Raw genomic sequence first — 21768 nt, forward strand, 5'->3', positions numbered from 1 at the left:
AAAGGGGAAGAAGATTTTTTTCTGGTGAAAAAAGTTCTGTCTCCCGTCCCTTGGAAGAGACGCCCATGCAGTATGGAGGAAAGGGAACTATGGACTAAGAGTACGTTAGTCACTACAGTGAGTAACTTATAACTACTGGGAATACCTTGGCTGCGTAAACACAATCCTCTAATTGATTGGGCACTCAACACTCTCCGATTCTGTTCAGAGTATTGTAAGAGACACTGTACCAATGCATCCTTGGCGGACTGGACTGTGCCACAAGGTCCTTTTCTTCACTGACTTCCCCTGGGGTTAACGGCCTGTCTCCATTTTTCAAACCTATGCCGATCTGTTTGAAGACCGAATCCCAAAAGAATTACCACCTCACTGTCAAGAAGATTCTGCAGTAGAGATCTTACCTAATGCCATTGTTCCCTTTGGACGGATGTTCTCATTTACAATTCCAGAACGAAGAGCCCTACGGGAATACCTGGACCACGATCTTCAAGACGGTCTCATCCGTCCTTGCAGATCCCCCGCTGTAGGCTCTTTGTTCTTTACAGCAAAAAAGGACTCTCAAGAACTCAGGCCATGTATTGATTTCCGTGGTTTTAACAAGGTCACAGTGAGGGACCGATACCCCATGCCTTTGATTGAGGACATTCTCGAGGCAGTAGAAGGAGTAGTTTTCTTCAGTAAACTCGACCTGAGGGGCGCTTACCACTTACTGAGAATAAAGGAAGGGGATGAATGGAAAACGGCCTTTCGTACACCATTTGGCCTGTTTGAATATTGTGTGATGCCATTTGGTCTGTTAAACGCTTTTTGGCGTCATCAATGTTTGGACCATAGGTGTTCACTAATGTAATTTCCTCCCCCATGGCCATCCCTGTCACAATGACAAATCTCCCTTCGGGTCAGTCTGGACCTACGCAACCTGAAACGTTAATGATTTATGTATTGGGGTGAGTACCCCTCTCGCTTGTGATGAATATGAAGTATAATACCTTTGTTGCCCCATTTCAGCGCAAACTTATCGTGGATCCGGGTCAGAGTGTGTGTCTCTTGGAACATTACAATTTTAGGGGAGTGCCTTTCAAGGTAAGCGATGATCTTTCGGGCTTTAACTGGGTTATTAAGCCCTCGCACATTCCATTACAGCAGTGTTATTGGATCACCCATGTGGGTCTAGTGCGTGCATAACATCTATATGTATCTTCCTGTACAACCAAGTTAGCCTGTAAATATGGCATTCACCCGTTCTTCTGACTGCAAGCTAACCACCCTCCTCCCACCCCCCAAACGTCCACTGCCATCTCCTGGTTCCCAACTCCCCTCAATTCCCCAACTCTATAAACTCCTCCCCCCTCCCATCCAGCCTCACCATCTACCCCCACATGATGCTGTACCCTTTGTATAATTGTGGAACTTTCCCAAGGGCGCGTTGTCAGCAGCTGCCATCAATTGGCCTGCCCATCTAGCGCCCCGGACAGGCCACTGCTAAATTTCTGTGTGCCAATATTTTGTCAACATCAACATGCTGTTATCATAAGGATATCCTGGCGTCTCCAGTTCATTCGCCACTGTCCTCCGGCTCATCGGCCACTCCTGAGGCACGGTTTTGATCTCTGTCGTGGTCCGGTCGCAGAGGGGGAATGGCCGCCCCCACACAATTCATAGCATCTATAGGATTTTCGAAAAAATGCACACGTCCTCCATATTGGATCCGGAGTTTGGCCGAAACACTAGGGCATAGGGGAGTCGCTTAGCTCTCAACACTCTCTTCGTTGAGCTTGCATTCTTGCTGCAAAGTCTGGATATATGTGTATGCTATTTGCTTTGTATTGGAGTGTCCCCTGCTCTCGTGCTAACTTCAGGATGAGGTCCCTGTCTCTGTAATTAAGCAGTTTGGCAATGATTGTGTGTAGAAGGGCGCCCGTGTGCCTGCTCAACAAAGTGTGCAAAGAAAGAGGCCGATGCAAATAGGGTTCTGAGTAAAGTTTCAGTGAATGGTTCCATTGGACGTTTGCCGCTGCCTCCGGTACACTATCTTTGCGTACGTTATTTCTTCTAGATCGTGACTCTAAGTCTTCGCATTTGCCTTTTATTTTGTTGAGGTCGATCTTCAGGCTGGAGATGTTGTGGTCATGTTGACCGACCTTATCCTCTACCTCGCCAATACTCGTTTCTGCCTCGTTGATGCGGCCGCTCTCTTTTTCCAGTTCGGACTTAAGTGATCCGATCGTTGCAACAATGTTATCCAGCTTGATGTTCACTGACAAGAACCCACTCTGCATAGCTGCCAGCAGGTAGTCCTCCCGGGCGTTTTCAGTTGTTGACGTTGACCCGCATTCACGAGAGTGGTCCGATGTCCCCGTTGTTGAGGTCTGGGGGTTCGTAAAGGAGTCCATTGGGGCATTTTTTCTTCCCTGTGCCTTTCTTCATATTGTATTTCGCGGGGTTATGTGGTTACACCGCTGTTTGTGTCTGAGGTGCGGTCAGCCGTAACTGTCAGTGTCCCCCAGGGCTTGCCTCCGCATATACATATTTAATGTCTTGCCTATCCTGAGATCCTATCAGTGGTTACTAAGGATGTTCCGTGCTCTCGTGTTGCGTGGGTTACCCCAGTTGTTCCATCGCGTCACCCAGGTCTAGGGTAGTGCGCTCAGGGGGTTTGGTCCTGTTTATGGCCCCCCAGTATTTGGCCTTAGTGGTGGTGGTTTGCGTCAATAGCCGAGGAAGAAGACACTAAAGGTCAGTCGGGGTCCGTAACCTATCCAAGGGTCGGTCTTACACTTCCGACTGCCGTTCATTTGTGGTTGTCCAGCGTATCATCTCCAGAGCGGTCATGCCTTGTCATCAAAAGGAGGTTTCGTACAAGTGTGTGTCTGTTTAACTCCAATGTGTCGGTTCCTCTATTCTTATTAGTTATGGAGCCGCTCTGGTGCGCCTCATTAGTTTGATGTTGTCCCACTTTTGCTTTCGGGGCCTTGTTTTGTGCAACTGTGGGCACATAGCCAGGGGGGAAGGCAGGAGCATGTATGTGGGCTGTAGGACTTGTACGGTTAGTGTGGAAGACTGGGTAATTCCACGTCCCGTGGAGTCAGCTCCTGATTGTGGCCGGGGTCAGGTGACTATGCAATCGCTGCCTGAGCGTGTTGTCAATCGTGTGCAGCGCTCGGTGGGCTACTCCTCTCCATCCAACGGTGTAGCGGCTGTGGCGAGTAGAGTGTATGCACGGGAGGGACCTCTATGTCTCTGGGAGCGTCCTTAGGGTGTCTCATATAAAGGATCTAAGTCGGAGTGGAGGCGTGAGGGCATCCAGAGGGGGAGGCCGCGTGAGGTTGTTGCCGCCGGGTCCCCACTCCAGTGATTACCGGCCCAGGCTTTATGGGCCGACGTTCCGTGTACAGCGGGCAGAGTGCGGAGTTGGAGACAACGCCCCGTGTTGCCAGGGACACACACAGGGTGTGCAGTGATTAATGCCCAAAGTAGGAGGGGAGTGTTTGGGGGGGGACACCTGGGGTGGAGGCCGAGTGGGGAGACAACTCCAGCTTTCCGCTTCCGTGTTTGCCGATGACCGCTGCCGCCGGGACCTTTGGGTGAACTGGGCTCCCGCTCAAGTTAGTGGTGTTACCTTGCTTTCCAGTCCAGCACGGGTATGCAATGTCTCCGCCGTCTGTGTCTTCCCAGGTGCTTGATGGGGGTGAGCCCTCCCCCAGCCGGGCCGCTGCGGCGCCGGCTTCTGGTTGGAGCTGCACCTTTCCTTCACGGATGTCGGTACCGGCCTCGGAGTGCACCACACACCGCAGGTCTCAATCTTGCCGTAGCTCCGCCGCCGCAACCTGTATAGAGACCAGGTGGTTTCATCGATCTCTGCCGTGGATGGACAACTTCCCTCCGGCGCCAAGTCAGAAGATGCCAGTTAAGGATATTTTGCAAAAAGGATGTTGCCTGTTGCGGAGCCTCTCGACTAGGCAGCCATTACTTTCACTGCTCAACAGCGCCCCCACATCAGGAGTTCTGCTAAAGGTGCCAGGGGAAGGGAGTCATTCGCCCTGACATTGTGAAGTGTACCAAATCATACCAGGGGAAGGGAGTCATTCCCTCTGGTTCTATTGAAGAGTATAAGGAGCCGCACCAGGAGAAGGGAGCCAGTCTTCTGGGGGTAACGTTGTGCAAAGACTCGGTGACACCCCCAAGCCAGGGGAAGGGAGTCATCCCCCCTAGTAACTTTGATTTGAGAGAACAATTCTTTGAACATTTCCCAAGAAGACAGGAGCCTTTCTTCTTAAAGAAGGAACTTTTTGTTAGTTTACCTTTTTAGTTATATAGTATGAGGGATAGAAATAGGTTTTGATACAGGGCGGTGGAATTTACATTGACAGCCATTTTGACAGACCCTTTTAGTATTCGATTTGAGGCAGAGAACCCCCTCTTAGAAGTTAGGGATTGTAAGGACCTTTTTCACACAGAAATAAGCCTATAACCAAAACCATGCCACCTGTGTGTCCACTTCCTTCTTCAACAGCCTTACACCTTATGCATTGTTGACCTAGCAGAGCACTTTCACTACAAGCTGATTGGGATATGCATGCACCAATTTTGTACAACAGTATGCTAAAAGTTGTATTTAACTTAACGTGTGCACTGTAATCTTTTTGTTTCACTAGCCGTCTTGCAATGTTTATTCAAAATATTTTTTGGTGCTACACTTGCCTAATTATTACAACTTGCCACTTTATTTCCTGGTTTGGTTATGTTGCCGTACTCAGGTGCACCCACTGCGCTGGTTAGATAATCTAGACCACTATTTCTGTAATGCTTTACTACTGAACCCCATTTAATCCGTACTTCAAATGTGTTTTTCCTTTTCCAGAGTTCGGTCCTTCCCAAGTTGTCCACTCTGTTTGCGGCTCTTCTCTCAAATCCATCTTGGCTTATCCATCAACATTCGCTGGAGGCATTTACTCAGTTTGCTGAGGTAAGGGGCCTTAAAAGGTTTCAAACCACACCAAAATAATATTACATTTCTTTATTTGGGATCAAAGGAATTGTTGGATGAATGCTTATGAGTTTAGGGTGAAAGTAAACTCAAAAGGGATATCTTTGGCTAAGGATGTTCGGGTACAGGTATAAACAAACAATTGTAAGAGTATTTCCTAGAGGGATCTAGTGTCCCAGTCTGATTCCCGGTCTACAAAACATAGCTCCAGGGTTATAGCACACTGCTGGCTATCTCTAGGTCACTCAATCAGTGTGTTAAATAGCAACCCAGCATGCTTGTTTGGCTTCTTTGATGATTGCTAATTGGTTCCAAGGTTCTCTAATGGATTTTAGACTCCATATGCCTACCAAGCAAGAACTTGTGATTCCCCCTTGCCTCAGAGGATACACAAAGCATTTACCTTGCAGTATTCCCTTCACCCCTGCCTCGTTTCTTTTCAGACTGGAGTTACTCTCATCCATTAGATTACTACAGGCTGTGGTTGATCTCCTTTTTCTTATGGCTCCCACCATACTTGGGGCTAGATGCCCCTTCTGCCACCCCCCCCCCGCCCCACATCCCAGCAGGCTTGTAATGCTCTTGTTTTTTGAAGGCTCCATTGCCATCTCCAAGACCTGATAGAGCCCTTAAAGTAAGCTCAGGTAAGCATGTTGCTCCTCACAGTTCTCCGTCCTGTCCCATTGCCTGTGATTAGCCCCCCAATAAGCTCTTGGAAAAACAATTCCAGGTCTGCCCTGCCTTGCTCAGTAACCTGAGCATGGCTAGCGAACTTTGTCAGCCAGTGGAAGACCATCACCACGGACAAATGGGTGCTGGACGTTCTTCATCAGGGGCAAACCTTGGAATTCCAACACAAGTACCCTCTCATTCCTCCTGTGGCGTGTCACGAACTACACATGGCTCAACTGTTGCAATAGGTTCAGGCCATGTTAAGCAAAGGGGCAAAAGATACTTTCTGGTATGGAAAACCTCAGGACGGTGGTGGCCAATCCTAGACGTAAGACACCTCAACAAGTGCTTGAAGTCCCAGAAGTTCAGGCTGGTCACGTTGCAGTATGTGCTGGACCATGTTGAAGAAGGGGACTTTCTGGCAACCTTGGACCTGGAGGATGCCTACTTTCATGTCCCCATTCACACCAAACATCGGAAGTGCCTGCGGTTCGTAGTCCAAGGTCGCCAATATCAGTTCCAGGCTCTGCCCTTCTGCCTGAAATCGGTGCCATGGGTGTTCACAAAGTGCTTGGCCCTGGTGGCGGCTGATCTGCACCTCAAAGGTGTCCACATCTACCCTTATCCCTGCTAAAAGACCTCGAATCTCCATCAATTATTCAAAAACCTGCCTAGAGCCATTGCAGAACGCTCTGTTTGTGGGAGCCCGTCTCAACATGGTTGCCTGACTGGCTACCGCCTCGGGGCACAGGGTGACGGCCATCCTGGGGAAGGTACAGCGCCTGTCGGTGATGCAATCGGCAACAGCACGCTCGATCAAGTCGATGTTGGGCATGATGGTCTCCTGCATTCACCTTGTTCCCTTTTGTAGGCTCCAGATGAGGCCACTTCAAGAGCTTCTTGCTGCAAGGTGGCTGGTCACAGGTGCTTATACGGACAAGATCGCCCTCACCCAGGAGTTTTGACAAGTTCTACGATGGGGGGAGTACGCCAGCATCTCACGCAAGGGGTGCCCTTTAAAACTCAACTGCACCAGACCACGGTCACCACAGATGCCTCCCTTGAAGGGTGGGGGGCCCACATCGGACTATCACATGCCAGAGGCCTCTAACTCCCAGAGGAGAAAGTCCTCCGCATCAAAGTCCTGGATCTCCACGCAGTCTTCTGGGCCGTGTAAGGAAGGCATGGCATCAACAGTAAGACAGACACAAATGGCGTTTATTGAACTGCAACAAGGGTATGATAAACGCCTATCTAATCCTAAATCTACAGGTGGGAGCAAGTTACGACCATCAAATAATAACGCAGTCCTAGTGGTGTCTTTGTTAAATAAAAAGGGCCTATACTAAAAAACCTATTGCCAATCCTTACCCCTAAATACAAATAGTGTGGTGGTAGTGTTCACAAAAATAATACTCAGGCTGTTTGCCTCCCTTCCCCACGTTTTCAGCACGGGACAAGGTGGTTCACTCGAGTGTAGCACAAACTCTGGCTTCTTCGGCCCGAGGATACAGTTCAATCACTATCATCAGAGCCTTATGTGCCCGTCTCTTTACTTATCAAAGTCTCTTGATTTAGAGGGCTTGATGTACCAAACAAATCAGAAATTCTTCTCTTCTTACAAGCATTAAATTCAGGTGATTCACTTTTCACCCAGGATCCTGCTGAGCCAGGCTTGGATCCCTTTATACAATATACAATGTTCTTTGAATGTTCTTGCTCGGGTGACTCGCTGTTCACCCCGGATCCCTCTCTTCCAGGCTCAGATCCCCTTTTATACAATTAATCTCCCTCAGCCGGGCTCGGACCAATTTCCTTGAGTATTAACTATTGAAAACTTTAGAATGTGTACAGGGTTTAGCTTGACCCGTTGCAGGACCACTTCGATTCCACAATTCCTTTTTAGAACAAAATCTTTCAGTTGGATAACTGACAGAGACTTACAAATGAGCACCCACGTGGTGCCGGACCACTCTGTTTACGGTATCTGTCTTGGCTTCAGGAGTTCAGTCACTCATCTGCCGTTTAATTGTTCACTTTGTTTGTCTCATACGTTTCACACACTGTTCTTCTTTAGATCTTTTTATACAGTGTTGCTGCTTGCAACCTTGGCGCTAACACAGCCCAGTATAGTATCAGTCTCCCTGACTGACCAGCTGTGATGACTTAACTGGCGCTGCTTTGTTGTCGGAGCCAAGGACAGTACCACAGCGGCAAACGTTTTTTCACACCTTGACTATCAATTCAGGAGAGCCCCGGGTACCTCAGACACACAATGCGGGTCTTTTCAGCTTTGATTTGAGGTCTTATTTTTCTTATTCTCGAAGGCTCTCAAAAGTAACTGTCTTTCTTTGTAAAGGTCAAGGGCACTTCCCTCCTTGCAACCCTCTCCGGTCTTGCCGTCTTTCTCCTCGTATTAAACTGCCACCTTGGAACTGCTGCTTCCTAGTGTGATTTGCCTTGCTCAGAGTGTCCTTCCACGCTCCACCTTTTATCCGTGTGGGAAAGTGTGATGGAAGTCAGGTGTATGTAATTATCAGTAAGTGCCTGTCTCTACCTGACCATTGGGTTGGGACATGTCAGGTATACGGCTCGGGTGTTAGTACGTTTTCTCTCACAGTGAGCTGTCGATGAGAAAATGTTTGTGTCGGGAAAGGGGGTGGGGGAGGCGTTGAGTTCCTAAGTATCCTACCTGGTAGGATGGGGAAAAGGTGTTACAGGGAAGGCGATACCGCCTCTCGCCATCTGGTGTCCAACTTCCACTCCCGAAGACCCCTCATCCAGGTGATCCTCCTAAACTGGTCCACCCCTAGGAACTGGATCCAAAAGCGATGGGCGTGTCCTGGCCACCTGGATGACAGATCCCCAGGTACTAGGGGATGAGACACCTTCAGGTTTTTCACAGCCCTCAAATCATTCCAACCTCGGCTGCGGGGGAAGGTGGTGTGGATCTTCACGGACAACACCACCACCATGTTCTACATACAGAAGCAGAGCGGGACGCACTCCCCCGCTCTGTCTGGATGCACAGGCCCTGTGGCATTGGGCCATTCTTCAGGACATGTTCTTCATCCCTTTTCTCCTGGCGGGCACCAAGAACACGATTGCAGACTCGCTCAGTAGGGCGCTGCAGCCCTGCCACGAGTCAGAACTTCATCAGACGCAGGTGTCCCTGCTCTTCCGCAAGTGGGGTCAAGCTGAAGAGCCTGGGGGATGCTTTCTCATTTTCGTTGGACCGGCTTTCCAAGTAGGCATTCGTTCCGATTCTACTCCTGCTACGTGTGATCAACCCACTCAGATGGTGCCATTGCAGGGTGATCCTCGTTGCCCCGGCGTGGCCATGGCAGATCTGGTACCTGGACTTAATCCGTCTGTCAGTGGCTCTGTCCATCCTGCTGCCCTCCACTTCCTGATTTTCTCTCCAGAGAAAATAGAACGATACTGCACCCCAACCCAGTGTCTCTGAGCCTCACGTCCTGGCTCTGCAGCCCGAGAGTTCGGGCACTATTCCCTACTGTCGGAATGCAAGAAGATCCTGTCCAAAGCCAGAGCTTCCTCTACGCTTTCTTGTTATGGCCATAAATGAAAACGCTTCACAGTGTGGTGCAGGACTCGGAAGATTACACCTCTGTGACTCACAGCCTTGCAGCTCCTTCTGTATCTGATTTCTGTGGCTGGCCTGACTCATGCTTCTATCAAGGTGCATCTAGCTGCCATATCATGATACACTTGGGCTACTGATAAGCCCTCCCTGTGGTCACACAGGCTCGTCATGGAGTTCCTTTAAGTCCTCTTCAGGACTTTTCCACCAGTGAAGGCTTCTGCTCCGGCTTGGGAGCTCAAGCTCACTGGGCCTCCATTTGAACGGATGCATCAGGCCCCTCAGAAGTTTATCTCCTGCAAAACTGCTTTCCTAATGGCCATCACCTCGGCCAGGCGGGTTGGGGACATCTAGGCCCTCTCCTGCAAGCAGCTGTACTTGTCCTTCCACGCTCTGAGGGTGGTGTTGCAGACTGTGACAAACCAGAGGGTGTCTCACCCACTAGTCCCCGGGGGATCTCTTTCTCTGGTGGCCAGGGCACGGCCATCACCTTTAGATCCAGACCCTGGGGGTGAACCAGTGGTGGAGGATCACATTGGTGAGGGTTATTCAGGGAGTCGGGGTGAGGCAGCCGATGGTGAGACATGATATTCCCCCCTCTATTTTGTTTATCTAACCCATCCTATTGCTTAGGATTCTCGGAGGTCCCAATAGCCCACCCTTTTTACACAAACACTGGGCCGAGGAAGAGGGTGACTGAGAGTAACAACATTAACTTTCACACACTGTACTGGACATGCCCCGCAAATCGGGTCAGGCACTTGATTCTAAGTGCATACACCTTGTACCAATTAGACCTCCTTACACGAATAAAAGGCAGAACCTAGAGACACACTCTGAGCAAGGTGGAACACGAGTACGAGTAGAACTTCTGGGATGAAGGCAAACCTACTGGAGCAGAGCGATGGACCAAGGGACGAGAGCAGCGGATCGAAAACCCCAAGAGTTCCCTGTTGGAGGTCGTTGCCTCCGACAGGCCGCGAAACACACGTGGAGAAACACAATCCCACACCAGAAGGCTGCATTGTGTTTCAAGGACGCCAGCAACCCTCCCGGGTGAACGGCAGAGTTGAGGAGGCGAGGCCAAGCCTGTGGTACTAACCTTGACTTGTGAATTGGAAATCATCAAACCAGGAAAGAACGCACACAGCCGGTGAGTTGGCAAGCGACCTGAGAGACCGGTGTCTGTTAAAGTTTGAAGTAGCAACAATATATTGCAAGTGAAGACTGCATGCATGTGGATGAGACACGAAGAAAGGCAGACCTGTGAATGAACTTTGAAGTAAGGACAGCTGTGAAATTAGCGATAGTAAGTAACAGAGTGGTCGAGCGAAAGAAAGTAGCCCACTCAAAAGTCTCTGTGAAAGGTACATTTTTAGAAGAGCTATAGCGAATGTACAGCAAAAGTGAAGTAAGAAACATTGACTCCTAGAAAAGGAGAGAGTGAAAGTTGAACCATTAACTTTTGAGTCAAAGTAGTCCTGCAGTGGTCTGTAAAGAAAGCCACGCACATTCGAAAGTCTTAGACATCCAAAAGTGGTCAGAGCCCGACAGAGGGAGACCCGAAGTGTAAAAAGCTTGGGGAAGGGGAGCCCCCTTTGCCAGTTTTTGTTGAATTTTGTTGTGAGAGTTCTGAGCCCAACAGTGGGGGACCTCCGTGAACTTTGCTGTGAAGGGTCTGAGCCAGGCAGAAGGGGGACCTACGTGAACTTTTTGTTGAAACATTATTTGGAAGTCAGGAAAAGAAACGTTAACATGGACAGCCAGACAGGCCTCTATCCATGTTTTGGAACTGTTTATTGTGTTGAAAACCGAGCCAGAGTGCGTCATCCTGCCTACGACAGCCTTACTTAGTGAGGTTGAACGTGAGGAGGAGAGCTGGTTCAACCACATTTATTCTTTTGAACACTGATATTTCTTTTGCATAAATTTCTTCTTTATACACTTTTTGTACAAGAGATAGAGCAGGCATTAGGTTTTGTTAGCATAGGCCATTTTGATTTGAGATACTCCACTAGGACTGATTTGTTGATCGTTTGATGGTCGAGACTACTCCCATCTTAGTTATAGGGCAAAGTAGTAGTTTCTCCAGCCCCAAAATTTTAGGTAAAGGTTTTACAAATTGTACCCATTGTGTCAGTGTCATACTTGTGATACCACGCCTCCCTACAAGACCCACCCCCACCTGTTTGCTGAAGGTTCCATCAGAATTCCATCACAACAAGCCTTTGGTTCTGCCTGTCTTCTTCCTGAACCCTTATACACCTGCTGAAAGGGCTTGGCATTCGCGCGACGTTTCTCATGCCTTGAAGTGTTATGTTGCACACACGGAGCATTTTCAGAATGACATCTCAAATCTTTGTGAACTTTGGCCCAGTGGGACATGGGAAGGCCCTGTGTAAGGCTTCCATTTCCAGGTGGCTCTACGGCCGTATCATACACTGTCATTGTCTGGCCAACAGACGCCTTCCAGGCCTGCCGAGAGCCCCTTCCACCAGAGGCATTGCAGCGACGACAGCGTTTCTCTCTGGTGTTTCCCTGTTCGACATCTGCAGGGCTGCTATGTGGAGGTCCACCCACACCTTCACAAGATTCTACTGCGTCAAGAGGGATTCTAGGGAGTATTCCCGTGTTGGCCAAGCGCTGCTACGCTACTTATTTTCTTGGAGTCTGTTCCAGGGGTACTTTTTTGCTTCTGTTGAGCTTTATCACCTCCCTGAGGTGTGTATATGTACTGCTGTGTAATCGTATTCTTGGAGCATGTGAATCCATGCCAGACCCTATGCTGGAGAAGGAACAAGTTACTTACCTATAAGTCTTATACTCTTACGTCCCGTCCCCTTTCCTCCTTAGTGTATGGGCATCCCTTGCGAGGGACGGGAGACGGAACCTTTTTCACCAGGCAGATCTTCTTCCCCTGTTAGGGAGAATTCTCATTCTATGGCTAATTTCCCTTACCTATAGAGTCCCCCAGCAGCTTTGCTGGATTTGAAGGGTTTGTTTCTTTTTACCTGCTAAGAGTAAGACTCTTTTCCCACTCTAAGGCATTTTTGCTATGTGTATTCTAGGCTATTTTTGTGTTTAATGTCTATGGTATTTTCTCACCCCCCCATAGGAACCGTCTTTATGCACATGTGTTACACAGCACCCTCCGTGCAGTGACACAGGGGTGTCGTAGCGACCCCCAAACATAGACTCCATACCTTGGGGCTGACTACTGTCTCCCAGGGCATGTAAAGTCCCAACTGACTTTACTAGTCAATTCTTATGAACTAAACCAGTACAAACCATCTTACTATGGAGGTACTGGGAAGGGTTAATAGTTTTTCCCTTATGTTCATTTTCGAGGGGGTACCTTACAGTCCCTCTCTCTAAAGTTTCTGGCTGGTGGCAGTGGTTACTACCGTAAATATTCGACCGCAAATATTTTCCTATGGGATTTTCCCATTGTTCGAGGCTACCACTTTTTCTGACAGCCTCTAACATACCGCTGGTTTATTTTTTTATTAAGTTTACTCTCGTAGGTTTTATTTGCCAGAACTTTAATATAAATTCTTTCTCGTGTCTTTCTCTAAACTCCTAACCCAGGTTGGGGATCCTTTGTTGGTCCTTTTGGCGGGCTTCTGCCCAGAAGCCCTCCTTTCGGCGCCACTGAGTCTGGGGTGGGTCCATTGTGTGGGAGGGGGAGTAGGACCCCTGGACAGGGTTGCCTCAGCAACCGATGTTGCACTCTCTTCTGATAGGTTGAAGGGTCTCCCGCCAAGATGACCACTCCACTGTGTGAGTGACAGCTAGGCTGTATGAATGGGGATCTTTTTGCAAAAAAGCAGGGTCCTGAGGACTGGAAGAGCAAGATGTCGCCACTGGAACTAAGAAGCCGAAGAGGATAAAAGCCAAAGACATCTGCAACGACTGAACCACCGGTGAAGCCCTGCTGCAGCGTCTCGCCACTTTTCTCCACACGACGAGAGGAGATCTTCATCTGCAAGAGCCTCCTTCCCTTGAGCTGGTGGGGCCAACCAGTTTGCAATCGCCTTCCTGGACCTGCCTTGGTCGAATCGCCAGTACCCTGTACTCGGAGGCCGGATAACCAGGCACCTGTCCACCTGGACTGCAATTTAAAAGAGCGTACCTTTTATTCGTCGGACAACACCGCGGCTGGTTTCATCCCTGGGTAGTGCAGTAACTCGGACCTTCCTCCACGACGAGAGCCTCTCTTCCTCTGCTGGATCACCCGAACTGCAGGAACAACCGTCACCGCAGGAGCCACTTCTTAATTTTAAAGGTACATTGTTCTGCCAGGCCGCCCTTTCTTCGTGGTAGCTCTAAAGGTGTTTTAAATCCTTTACCTACCTGTTGGGTTGGCCGCCCCTCTCTCTTAACATTGTCTTTCGCTTTCTGCATCTGCCTGTTCAATATCGTTAACCAAAGACTCGACTGCAGCTACAAGAACATTTTGCTCCTCGGCGCTTGCCCTGTACCACTGACTCTGGCACAGGCCTACTGACTCTGGCTACATCTGCCTTCTTTAGATTGATTCTCAATGCGAACTGTGTTGGTGTTCTGCTTCTGCTAACTACCCTTTTCTTCCCATTTCTAAACCTTGTGAAATGCCATTTTGCTCATTTGCGTATATTCTATACTGATGTACTGTCTTGCTTAAACTGGTTCACAAACTTCTGGGAAGTGTTGCTAGGGTGTGTATGAAGCTATTTCTATATAATTTGTGCTTTCCCTCCCTTATGAGAAATTGCTAGAGCATCCCTTGTGTGTGGTCTCTACTGTGCCATTTTGCTCAGTTTTCACTCTGGTTCACTTGGTCTGCAATTTAACTAGGGAGCGTGTATATTTTTCCTTGACTTAATTTTAACTTGCTTGATAACTGTGATGTGTTTTACTAGAAGTGTATAAAATAAATATATATCTACTTTTTAATACAAAGCTTTGGTCAGTGTTTCCTTGTCCCATAGTGCTGTAGGCCTAATGTGTAAACCCTGAATACTGCTCATCTCCCTCTTGAGATAAGTCTGACTGCTCAGCCACAGCTACCAACTAAATCTTTGTGGTACAGACTGATACCCAAGGGGCTTTATTGCTCCCACCTGTAGCCCTAATCTTCTGTAGTGCTCCCTAAGGGAACTGCACTGGATTCTGCCTAACACTGGTGTACAGCGGTGGGGATAAAAGTATTGGATTTACATGTTAGAGTTCTGCTAGTACCTTGGTTCAAATAACCACAAGGCTAACTATCACAAAAAGTTATTTTAAAAAACAAAGTCAAAAATATGGAAAGTTACAGCTAGGAGACCCTCCTTACTAATACTGCTGATTATTTAAGGGCTCTGTGTAGACAGGTCTTCCTGTCAAAGGCAAGAAACTAGAAATGATTGATAGACTGTTAGAGAAACAAAGTCTGGATAGTGGTGCTGTAGTGCCCATTACTCCAGCAAATGTAGCAAACAGTAATGAGGATAATGTTGAAGATGTTATTGTTGAGACAGATGAGGAAGAGGAGGATAACAATGTCACCCCCTCTGGCCCTCTACCTGCTCAAAGGCCTCAACCTGTGGCTACTGGACCTTTACCAGGTCCCACATTAAGTCCTGAATTGATATCACTAGAATAAATGAGACTTGGACTAGAATTCAAAAGAATTAGTGCCCAAACTGAACAGAGACATTAAGAACTAAGGCTCAAAGAAATGGAGCACAATCATGAGCTTGAGATGAAGAAAACCTTGTAACAGCCACTCCAGGCGGCCGCTTTGCCTGATTGGCTCACCTGCCCATATTTGCGGCGTAGCCGGCCTCAGCACCAAGGCCTGCATGAAGGCTTTCTTTCTGTCCCAGCCTGTGATCGTTCAGGCATCGTGGGAGCAGGAGCCCTAAACACTGCTGAAGCGGTGCACCGTTGCACGGAGGAGAAGCAGGAGCTTCTCCCCATACTGAGAGGTAAGCCCGTGGGCTCATCCTCGATCGCCATGCTCTCGCCGAGAATCCTCACAAAAGCGCCACTTTAATGCGCTTTGCCAAACTTCCAGCAAGCATTCGTTTTGTGCCCTACAGCATCCGCCATCCGGCATTGTTGCTGCCTTTCTGAATCAGCTGGTTACCTCGATGCATTGCGGACGCCATTCCAAGATGGCCGTCCGACCTTAACAGCTGACCGACTCGTCGTGCAACGGCCACTCCAGGCGGCCGCTTTGCCTGATTGGCTCACCTACCCATATTTGCAGCCTATTCGAAGCCGGGGAGGTGTAGCCGGCCTCAGCACCAAGGCCTGCACGAAGGCTTTCTTCCTGTCCTAGCCTGTCCTTGCCTTTCCGGCCGTCAGCCAGACACCCTGCGTCACTGCCGGTCGACGGCGGACCCACCATCTAAAGACTTCAACAAGGCAGCAGGCTGCAGGAGCAGCATCTTCCCACCGCACTGTATCCAGGATGCACAGGTAGGCCACAAGCATATTACCAGCTGCTGTGTGCCCTTGCGCAAAATCCCAACTGCAAATGCCTCTAACCCTTATTATTAACTCTGCTTTACGGCGTTCCTCCTCTGCGCCCACAGTGCTCGCCTTTCATCCATAATACCCAATGTTTTAAGGCCTTTCTGCCTCACTGCGCCCAGCTGAGCAGAATACACTCCAGGCGGCCCATTTCCATTTGCAACGCCCCCCCCATTACCCTTGCCTATAGCCAGCGTGCTACGCAACCAGTTCTTCCATTTCGGGCATTGTCCCAATACAGTGCGCCCATACCCAACCTGCGGTACACCGCTCTGCCTACTAATGATCACTGTGCAATACACAGCCTGATGCGACACTCTCCTTGAACTATGCCTGCATTCGTTGCAATGTCCATTATCTGCTGTGTCCCATAACTCGAACTTGAATCTGCTCGCCCACAACTGCTACCAACCCAGCACAATGTATTGCCTAATTTTGCACCTATTAGCCTGTGCCGTATATTTGCCTCCTGCTTGTCATTCTAGCTCTGTAGCGCTAGGCTCAATCCTTTATTCCATGGTCGCCCTTTAGCGTATTGGCCTAAGAGTCCTCTTTTACCGAACTGAGATGCTGCCTAACCCTGCCCATGTACTTCAGATGCTAACAGACCACATTTAATTAGTGTTGCGCCCGATGGTCGCCACTAGACCACACTTGATATGTGTTGTGCCTTATGGTTGCCAATGGACCACATTTGAGCTGTTTGTGTTATATGGTCGCTAATAGACCACATTTGATTTGTGCTTTATGGTCGCTAATAGACCACATTTGATTTGCGCTTGTGCTTTATGGTTGCTAATAGACCACATTTGATTTGTGTTTGTGCTCAATGGTCGCTAATAGACCACATTTGATTTGCGCTTGTGCTTTATGGTCGCTAATAGACCACATTTGATTTGCGCTTGTGCTCTATGGTCGCTAATCCACATTTGATTTGATTTGTGTTGTGCCTCATGGTCACTAACAGACTATTGATTTGTTGTGTCCTAGCCCCATACGCTACGTTAGGTACTATAGTCACTGTTTGAGTGCAATATCAAGGTGCCCTCAGTCCCTGTATTTTAGCCTACCATGCTTTTACATATTTTTATTATTATATATACATATTATTATATATAGTATCATATTCACTGTTTGCCACATCTAGGTGCCTTCAGTCTCTATAGCCTAGCCCTGTTGGAACAGGTGCACTTAGGTGCCTCCCTTGCTATGTACTCTAGACAATGCCCACTCGTGCCTCATATACTTGTGCCCTACCAGTGAATGGTGCCTAGACCTATAGATTTAGCCACACAGCCTAGACACTATTACTGACATTTAGTACTTGACGGCCAGCTACCCTAGTCCACACACTCTAAGCGGCACTGCCAGCCAACAGGAATAGTTTCACACTATGTCTAGCTCACTCAACATTTACTCTCTAATGATCAACATTTACTTTCTAATGATCATGGCCACACTACACGCCTCATCTAAGAACAGCAACACTGAAGCTCCCCTTTGCAAGCCAGCTCTCGCGCCTCATCTCATACTCACCACACCCAAGATACCCAACTACCTTGGCCACATCAGCCCCACGCACCAGACCATCCCAGGCCGACTAGTGTACACCTATCAGCCTACCCCAACTTACGAGAAAAACCTTAAACTACGCGTCAGACTTAATAAATTCTATGAACCTCTTAGAACATCCCTCCCCACTATAAAACGCACAACGAAAGACCAACACATTAGACCATGCTCTGCACCCCCTCAATCTTCCCCATCAGTGAATTACAAACATGCCTAAGACAAATACCAACTCATCCAACCAGGCCATAACCAAAATAGACCCCAAAGGACACTCCCTCATGGGAGCACTCCTTAATGTAAGATCTCTAGTGGCTCACGCCATTGACCTAGCTGATTTAATCACAGAAGCCAATCTAGACTTTATTGCTATAACTGAGACATGGCTACATAATGCGGCAGGCCCATCGCTCATGCTGGCCATTCCGGACGGTTACACCATTTCTAGGCAGGACCGAGAAGCCTCCCGTGGAGGTGGAATCGCCATTATATCCAAAATAAACCTATCACTACGCCTAGTCCCTACTACAACTATGCAATCCTGTGAAACTCTCACTGCCAAAATTCCCATAAACAACACCCAAACTATCTCAATTCACCTAATTTACAGACCACCGGGTCCACTTGGACCCTTCAAGGAGGGCCTGCACAGCCTTCTGTCCAACAATACCAAAACCACCTCCCAATTGCTGATATTAGGGGACTTTAACCTTGGCTTCAATGACCAAGCAGATGCCCATGCTGCCACTATCGCCAATACCCTTCACACCTTAGGACTTACCCAAAAGTTTAATACCCCCACACATGTAAAGGGTAGAATACTTGACTGGATTGCTGATTCCAACTGTTCAGCCACAGTATCCTCTATTACGCCCTCTCCTGGACAGACCACTCCTTGGTGTCCTTTAACTTACTAACTACCAAACTACCCAGCCTTGACCCACAGGCAGCTCCACCATGCCCTACTGTCATGAGCACTGCTCCCGAGAAGCCAAGTCAAGCCCAGCATCCCCGGAAGCAGGCTCACGACCCTCGTCCCCGGCTCAAGCAAACCCCTATTTGGGGCCCTTTGGACCATGTCCTGGCGCCTCTGGCGCCAGGCTCATAAGGAACCTCAGTCCCGGCGCCAGGGGCGCCGGGCTCATAATTCTTGCAAAGGTGCTTGGGTGGACCTACCTGTAGCAGACCATGCTGCATACTCACCTTTGCAAATGCTGGCAGGATGAAGTCCCCAGCCTTCTGCTGGGAGGAACTATTCCCTGAACTGGGACTACTTTCTTACCTGGGTGGGGCTGGTGCCACTCCTTAGCTCTGAAACACAGGAACTCGTTTACCTGGGCGAGGCTGAGGAAGAAGACACCCAATCACTCCAACACTATTTAAACCACACCCGATTGGGAAAACGTGCTTTGCGTTATTCTGCATCTGCAGCAGGACGCTCACCGAGTCAGCTCCAGCATTCCAGTGACATCTCCAGCTTCAGCTCAGCAACCTGTGGAAGAAAGACACGAGAACTATACTTACCATCCAGGAATCCAGACACAGGCAGAACCTGCAAGCAAAAGAAACATAAGGTTAGCAAGTTGCAACACGTTCGCAGCCGCGCTCGCTTACCTGATCCATCTGTGCTTTCACGGATTCTTCGCGGCCTTCTCTTCAGCAGCCTAACGGCACCTGTAAAGACAAAGAACATTGTTAAGTAGGAATCGGGTGAAGGCGGCCGCATTTACTTTTCTTACCTGCTTTTGTGCGCGTATTACGATCTCTTCAACCGCAGCAGCCCGGCACCTGAAAACAAGAAAAAACATTATTTAAGTGCCATTAAAGGCTGCAAGAAAGCCTAACACTTACGTGTTTCCCCACGTGCATCCGCGACTGGGAAAACGCCCGCAAGGTCCCGACACCTGCAAATAAGAAAAGAACATTGTTAGAGGTGCTATAATAAGGTCACAGATCATTATACTCACGTACTTCGCACGTGCAACGGACGAACAACGCCCGCAACATCTCAAGACCTGAAAACAGAAAACAAGGGATATTATTGAGGTGTCATTGAAATTCCCATACCTAAGTACAACCGCACGTGTCGCGCTCTCAGTGACCACGCCCTCAGCATCCAGGCACCTGAAAAAGACAATGCAAAGACTTCATTAAAGGTGCCCATCTCTTCAAGACTATAAACTCTTTATACCTACTGTCATCCGCTCGTGCAGTAACGGCGGCATCACCTTTTGGCATCTCAGCACCTGTGCCACTTCTAAAGCCACAAAAGACTTTTAGGACCTCCAGTGACGTAACTGGAACCCACGCACCCCTGCATAAGTCGCAGGATGGAGAGCCCAGCATTTAAACGCCTAAGGTGAGAGCTCATCAGGACATTGGAGAGTTGGCGATTAGTGAGGAGGAAGTCCAGCCAAACGGTCATTAACCCTTTTTTCTTCCGCCTGCAGAAACCTTACCCTGCAAGCCAGACGGTCAATAAGAGGAAGCCCAGTCCAGAGAGTCATCCGAGCTCTACGCTTCTCAATTGAAGAGACTATAACAGTTCAGCCGGGACCAGCGCCTCCGTGGGAATCAGGTGAGCGTTACACCTACAAGAAATAAAAAGAATATTACAGCAGATAATATTATTCCTCTGATCCTTCCTACTTTAAATGCACTACCAGACAACCTCGACCCTAGTGCACTGGCCATCGAATTTAATAACATCATGCGCACCACTATGGACAAAGTCGCCCCCCTCAAAATGTGATCAAGCAAACCCACGCCACACTTAAACAAGTGGTTCACGCCAGAACTTAAGGCCTTGCGCCTAGACAAAAGAAAATGCGAATCCGTCTGGAAACTGTCCATCCGAAGAGAATAAAGCTAATTTAACTAATATCTCTCGGCATTATAAAAATGAAATTTGCCTAGCGAAACGTAATTCCTACAATGTTCGCATTGCCAATGCCAATTCAAGTATGAAAGAACTCTTCTCTATCTTGAAAGAACTTGAGTCCCCCATCGCCACACCAGATACCTGCATTAAAGACCAGACTTGGTGCACAGATATCCAAACAGCCTTAGCAAATAAAATCACCACACTGCAAAATAAAATTCAATTAAAAAAAGACCGCCTAAACCTCATAAACAAACCGCCACTTAATAATACCACTAAGACCCAACCAACAAATTCTCCTTCACTAAAACTACCATCTTAGAGGTAGAGAAAATCATCCTTTCCCTTAAACCGTCGAATTGCAAAGGCGACATCTGCCCAGCGCAACTAATAAAAGACGCTGCCAGAGACCTCTCACCTCTCAATTGATCAACTCCTCCTTCGCCACAGGTATTATCCTGGCAAACCTAAAACAATCATGGGTGCTCCCTCTTCTCAAGAAGCAGACTCTTGACCCCCTCGTCCCCACTAATTATCGGCCCATCACCACCGTACCTTTCCTTTTGAATATACTAGACAAGGTTGCCTATACACAAATTCAAAGACACCTTGATTCTAACAACCTACTGGGAGCCAGACAATCTGGTTTCCGTCCACTCCACGGTACTGAAACTGCACTCATTGACCTAAAGAACCAGATAGACGATCTGAGAGACCAAGGCAAGACGGCACACCTCCTCTTACTTGATCTCTCAGCTGCCTTCGATCTGGTGGATCACAGGGTCCTTTGCAAACACTTGGACACTGCTGCACACTTCTCCACGCATGCCACCAAATGGATTGAATCCTTTCTGAGTGAGAGAACAATGAAAGTCTTCTCCCATTCAGCAGCAGCCGACCCTCTTCCTATCACATGCGGCGTCCCTCAAGGCTCCTGTGTTTCACCAACCTTGTACAAAATATTCACTAAACCCCTCTTCGATGATCTGGACCTTCTAGGTATCACCTACACTAACTATGCAGATGGTACACAGATTCTCCTCCCGCTTTCTGGGGATCACAGCAGGGACAGGGAGTTGGTGAATAGGGTGTACCTCATTATTCAGGCATGGATGGCATCACATGGCCTCTGCCTTAATGATGATAAGACTGAGTTGGTCATTCTGGGCACGCAGGCCAATATCAACAAACTAGGCAAGGACTACTCCACATTTAACATAGATGGCAATAGCATCAAGGTCTTGAGTGAAGTAAAAACGCTAGGCTTCTATCTTGACTCACCATGTCTTTTGCCAAACAAGTTAACTCCTTAGCCTCCACGACAGCCTATACCGGCAAGTTAATAAGAGCAGGTAAACCCTTCTTATCTAATAACAGTTGCATGATCCTAGCGCGAGCCTTAATACTATCACGACTCGATTATTGCAATGCCCTTTACAGTGGCGTTAACAAAACCATCACCAAAAGGCTACAAATCCCACAAATCCTAAATTTTAACTATGCAACACTGTAATTTGCTGTAACACTGTAATTTCCATGCAACATTGTAAGCTTCGT

The 21768-nt window shown here is 48.4% G+C and overlaps 1 protein-coding gene across 2 annotated transcripts in view; it reads left to right on the forward strand.

Moving 5' to 3' along the window:
• Nucleotides 1–21768, forward strand: part of FIRRM (FIGNL1 interacting regulator of recombination and mitosis) — a 1502596-nt gene that overhangs the window by 1336263 nt on the left and 144565 nt on the right. For both annotated transcript variants that reach the window (XM_069641302.1, XM_069641303.1), the window contains one exon: nucleotides 4862–4966. In XM_069641302.1, coding sequence (XP_069497403.1) covers nucleotides 4862–4966 — 105 coding nt within the window. The remainder of the gene's footprint in view (nucleotides 1–4861; nucleotides 4967–21768) is intronic.

Source organism: Ambystoma mexicanum, chromosome 1q (genome assembly GCF_040938575.1).
Source record: "Ambystoma mexicanum isolate Mex_15411 chromosome 1q, UKY_AmexF1_1, whole genome shotgun sequence".
Lineage (NCBI taxonomy): Eukaryota > Metazoa > Chordata > Amphibia > Caudata > Ambystomatidae > Ambystoma > Ambystoma mexicanum.